The 5,769-nt window shown below is 39.4% G+C and overlaps 1 protein-coding gene across 1 annotated transcript in view; it reads left to right on the top strand.

Annotated features, from left to right (window-relative positions):
• LOC110531356 (cytochrome P450 26B1) overlaps positions 1-4,321 on the top strand; it is a 41,978-nt gene extending 37,657 nt beyond the window's left edge. The window contains exons 6-7 of the mRNA XM_036987185.1: positions 1-108; positions 999-4,321. The exon at positions 1-108 is cut by the window's left edge and continues 174 nt beyond it. Coding sequence (XP_036843080.1) covers positions 1-108; positions 999-1,409 — 519 coding nt within the window. The 3' untranslated portion in view covers positions 1,410-4,321. The remainder of the gene's footprint in view (positions 109-998) is intronic.
• Positions 4,322-5,769: the final 1,448 nt, after the last annotated feature.

Here is a 5,769-nt window from a genome sequence, read left to right as displayed (position 1 = left end):
ACCATCGTTAGTCTGAAGTATCTGGACTGTGTGATTAAGGAGGTGCTGAGGCTCTTCACGCCCGTGTCTGGGGGTTACAGGACGGCCCTGCAGACATTTGAACTAGACGTGAGTGTTAGATTTGTATTGTGTCATCTGTTAATCTCTCTCTCTCTCTCTCCCTTCCCATCTTGTCTTCTTGTGTTTTCTTGTCGTTTGTCTATTATTTTGTCTCGTCTTGTCCGTTGTCTTGTCTTCTCTTATATTTTGTCTTGTCTGTTGTCTTATATTTTGTCTTGTCTGTTGTCTTGTCTTATATTTTGTCTTGTCCGTTGTCTTGTCTTCTCTTATATTTTGTCTTGTCTTGTCTTATATTTTGTCTTGTCCGTTGTCTTGTCTTCTCTTATATTTTGTCTTGTCTTCTCTTATATTTAGTCTTGTCCGTTGTCTTGTCTTCTCTTATATTTTGTCTTGTCTTCTCTTATATTGTGTCTTGTCTTCTCTTATATTGTGTCTTGTCTTCTCTTATATTTTGTCTTGTCTTCTCTTATATTTTGTCTTGTCTTCTCTTATATTGTGTCTTGTCTTCTCTTATATTGTGTCTTGTCTTCTCTTATATTGTGTCTTGTCTTCTCTTATATTTTGTCTTGTCTTCTCTTATATTTTGTCTTGTCTTCTCTTATATTTTGTCTTGTCTTCTCTTATATTGTGTCTTGTCTTCTCTTATATTTTGTCTTGTCTTCTCTTATATTTTGTCTTGTCTTGTGTCTTGTCAGTTGTCTTGTCTTGTCTTATATTTTGTCTTGTCCGTTGTCTTGTCTTCTCTTATATTTTGTCTTGTCTTCTCTTATATTTTGTCTTATCTTTTCTGGTCTTGTCTTATATTTTGTCTTGTCTTATATTTTGTCTGTTGTCTTGTCATTTGTCTTGTCTTCTCTGATATTGTGTCTTGTATTTTGTCTTGTCCGTTGTCTTGTCTTGTAAATGACTCTTCCCCGTTTCTCTCTCTCTGTCCCCAGGGGGTACAGATCCCGAAGGGTTGGAGTGTGATGTACAGCATCAGAGACACACACGATACCTCCTCCGTCTTCAAGGACGTGGACGCCTTCGACCCCGACCGCTTCTCCCAGGAACGCAGCGAAGACAAGGAGGGACGCTTCCACTACCTCCCGTTCGGCGGCGGCATCCGCTCCTGTCTCGGCAAACAGCTCGCCACTCTCTTCCTCCGTATACTGGCCATCGAGCTGGCCAGCACCAGCCGGTTTGAGCTGGCGACCCGGAATTTTCCTAGAGTGGTGACGGTGCCGGTGGTTCACCCAGTGGACGGGTTGAAGGTGAAGTTCTACGGTCTGGATTCTAACCAGAACGAGATTCCGTCAGATCTACTAGCCGACATCAAGACGGAAGAGCTGCTGGGAGCCGCGGTGTAGATCGTTGATTTGGATTGGACGAAGCACGGGGGAAGGAGGAAGGGAAGGATGGAATAGAGGGAGGAGAAATGAGAGAGAGGAGGAGGACATGGCAGAGAGAATAAAAGGAGGATGGGAGGTCAGGACTGATCTAGCATCCTTTTTTTTTTTTTACCCCATTTTGCTGATGTCTTGGAATGTTGGATGTCTCCGTTGAACTCTAAAAAGGAACATTCTGAATTCCGATTCCTTCTCTTTTGTCGTGCTATTGGTAGGTCATTGGAACTTTCTGGGAGACTAAGAAGAAGAACAGAATGCTGCCAAAAAAAAAGTGTATAATCTCCGTTTGTTTTCCAAGAAATATACAAAACTATGTATAAAATGAAAAGTAATGTAATATAATGAATGAATTAAAAACAGAAGATTTAATGTTGAGAGAAGTTATGCACAATTAGGAAACAGATTCTTAAGGGGAGTGTATTTGGATTAGAGGGATGGATGGAGGTAGGGAAGAACGAACGACATAATGGGATAAAACAGGGTATAATGATTTAAGAAGCTTAGGGAAAGGATAACAGACAGGATAATCTACACAGGAGAGAGAGAGAGAGACTCTTAAAGTGAATGAAGCATCCAGAGCTAGAGAGAGAAGGGTCAGAGGTGGGTTCATACACACTTGTATATATGAAGGTGCTCCAAATCCAGTCCTGGCAAGTGGTAAGGTTTTACATTCTTCCAGCTCTAACACACGTCTCTCAAACAATCCAGCTAGCAACCTATCAACTATCACGATTAGTTAAGTGAGGCGTTTTTACCCGGAAAATGGACTATAATTCTCCAGGATGGGGTTGAAACAGACCCTCTGCTATAAAGGACTTCAGGGAGAATGCGAAAGAGAGACTCAAAAGCTGGAAAGGACTTTAGGATTGTGTGTTAATAGCTCAGGTGTGGAAGGGGATCTTTCATTGGACGTATTTTCATATCTTCATTTTTTTTTTTTTTTTTTACTCAACCTGCACATAAGAGACGATCAGTTGTTCCCAATCATCCCCCTTCCCCTTCAAACCCTCGAATCTGTGCTATGATGTCATCGGACGATGTGTCCGTGTGTCCGTCGCTTGGCCTGATATCTGCCTCTTTGCTTGACTGGATGTGTTACGGATATAAAGGAGAACCATTTTTCTAAAGCTATCAGAATCGTCTAAGCTGGAGGAAGAATGATAGAGGGAAAGAGAAGGGGAGATAAAGAAAGAGAAGACGACAGGGAGAGATAAAGAGAGAGAGGGGAAGAGAGAGACAGATGGAGGAGGAGAGGAGACCTATATACTTGCTGCTTGAGAGTTGCTTTCTTTTTGTTTTGTATTTCAGTTGGAGCAGAGTGTTGTTGTGCTCTGTGGGACGTGAAGGTGACATTTTGACTAGCTGCTCCTCTTTATCAACACAAAAATGCAAAATTGATTTCAAGAAAAATCTAAACTTTATTAGCTAATGAGATTTAACAACGTGAGACGATTGCACAATCAGAATCATTTTTGGAACTTATTAGTAACCCCAACACCAGGAAATGTCCATCATGGATACGGAGAGAAAATACTTCCAAAACAAAACTACTTCCTTTATAACTCGGCAAAAGAACACTTAGAACTTAATGAACATTCCGGAACTCACAAACATTCTGGAACTCACAAACATTCTGGAACTCACAAACATTCTGGAACTCACAAGCATTCTGGAACTCACAAACATTCTGGAACTCACAAACATTCTGGAACTCACAAACATTCTGGAACTCACAAACATTTTTGGAACTCACAAACATTTTTGGAATTCACAAACATTCCGGAACATTCTGGAACATTCTGAAACAAAATCCCGAAAATCCTTGGACAGTTGGGAGTTTTATCTGGAGGGAGCTAGGACCCAGGGACTGTTGGGAAAAGCTTCTATAAATGATATTCTACTACCGTCTTCTACAGATATATATATATTCTGGGACCAACTACACCACTGATTGTCTACACATACTATAAGTACAGTGAGCTGCTTGTGTGTTTCTAGATGACAGTTATATATATATATATATATATATATATATATATATATATATATATATATATGTATATATATATATATATATATATATATATATATATCATATATAAATTGCAAGTGAGATTTCTCGTTTTTTTTATTGTATTTTAAAATTGTACTTAGCAAATATTTGTATTTTGTGAAAAGCAAAGAGGGAGTTCTGTTTATTCTGATTCTTGTGTTTAGTACGTAAGCCATGAGTTAACACCTGTTCTATCTAATACCCTAATATTATTATTATTGACTATTAATATTTCTTATTGTAATAAAATATTATTATTTTAAGTTGCCATTTTTATTATATTTCCAGAGATTTAGTATAAATGTCAAAAGTCTGTTTGTTGGTAAATATCTTTATATTTAGTATGATATGAATTATTTCAGTTATATTGTAAAACAGCGTTGAATAAGTTAATATTGTTTATTGTAATAATTATTCTTATTTTGGGTTATTATTATAATTATCATTATAATTATTATACTAATAATTATTATTATTATCACCACATTCATTTATTATTAATATTAAGAAGACAATTACTTGCGAGGTTCAGTATTGAAGTGTCACATGACTTCATTGGTTATTTTCTCTGTTTGTGTCCCATTTGACACCCTATTCCCTATACTGCTTTTGATCAGAGTCCTATGGTAAGTAGTGAACTAACTAGGGACTAGGGTGTCATTTGGGATGCAAATGTCTATCGCTGTCTGTCTGTCTTTCTGTACAGAATGTGTATTTCATTTTTTACAGATCCCAACAATTCACTTAGTTCAAATATGAGTGTTTTTCAACTGTGATTCTTAAAATGTACTCCTGTAATAAAATATAATGTGAAAATTAAGACTAACGATTATTTCAATTGTCCGATGTCAACTGATAAATCAATCAATAGTTCTCTAACGATTATTTAGCTGTCCAAATACCCGAGGGACACATCAACAATCAACCAAACCAGTCAATGGTTTCTCTGTTCTGTGGTTTCCATGGTTGCACGATTCCGTGGTTCTGTGATTCCGTGGTTCTGTAGTTCCAATGCTCCACTTTTACAAGGTTCTTCTCAGGGTTGGCTCCAGGGATGAGCGACATCAGCGGTCAGCCCTCGCTTAGTTACACATCTTTTATTTTTTTAGGATCTCAATCGGCGTCTCAACTTTCTATTGAGAGTTAAAATAGTAGAATACACAAGGAGAAATTTGAACATCACCAGTTTTTCCTCCTATGTCAGCCACTGACAGTCACTCTCGATTGGTAAATCTAGCCAGCTATCTAAAAATGGCGAAATGGGTAGAATTTCAGTAAATTAGCAGTAAAACAGAAGAAAAAAAGTTATATCTGAGCCACATGGCAAAATTAGTAGAATTGCATGAAATTTGTTCGGAACCCCAACCAAATCTATTAGGGCCTCCAAATGGCTAGAGCCTTGTTTCTTCTGTGGTTCCTGAAAGACCCTGAGCCGACCCTGTTTCTTCTCATCGTCATGAAAGACCCTGAGCCGACCCTGTTTCTTCTCATCGTCCTTAAAGACCCTGAGCCGACCCTGTTTCTTCTGTGGTTCCTGAAAGACCCTGAGCCGACCCTGTTTCTTCTCATCGTCATGAAAGACCCTGAGCCGACCCTGTTTCTTCTCATCGTCCTGAAAGACCCTGAGCCGACCCTGTTTCTTCTGTGGTTCCTGAAAGACCCTGATGCGCCCTGTTTCTTCTCATCGTCATGAAAGACCCTGAGCCGACCCTGTTTCTTCTCATCGTCCTGAAAGACCCTGAGTCGGCCCTGTTTCTTCTGTGGTTCCTGAAAGACCCTGAGCCGACCCTGTTTCTTCTCATCGTCATGAAAGACCCTGTGCCGACCCTGTTTCTTCTGTGGTTCCTGAAAGACCCTGAGCCGACCCTGTTTCTTCTCATCGTCATGAAAGACCCTGAGCCGGCCCTGTTTCTTCTCATCGTCATGAAAGACCCCCTCCATATTGGTCACAGAGGGAGAAACGCAGGTTGTGTGTGTGTGTGCCTGTGTCTGTCTGTGTGTGTGTCTGTGTTTGTGTGTGTGTCTGTGTGTGTTTCTGTGTGTGTGTCTGTGTGTGTGTGTGTGTGCACGTATAGATGTGTGTGTGGGTGTGGAACTACAATACGTTACTCTACCATTGCTTCATAACCACAAACAGATCTTTTGATGAACAGAATCAATCATGTAACACAACCACAGTTCCTATTGAAGAACACAGAACAATACAGTCATATCAATGTAGTCTTTGTTTGGGTTCAGGACCAGAACAACACATTTGTTTTTAACATG

This window comes from Oncorhynchus mykiss, chromosome 9 (assembly GCF_013265735.2).
Source record: "Oncorhynchus mykiss isolate Arlee chromosome 9, USDA_OmykA_1.1, whole genome shotgun sequence".
NCBI classification, from domain to species: domain Eukaryota; kingdom Metazoa; phylum Chordata; class Actinopteri; order Salmoniformes; family Salmonidae; genus Oncorhynchus; species Oncorhynchus mykiss.
The sequence above is the reverse complement of the archived record's forward strand: the minus strand, read 5'-3'. Positions and strand labels throughout refer to the sequence as shown.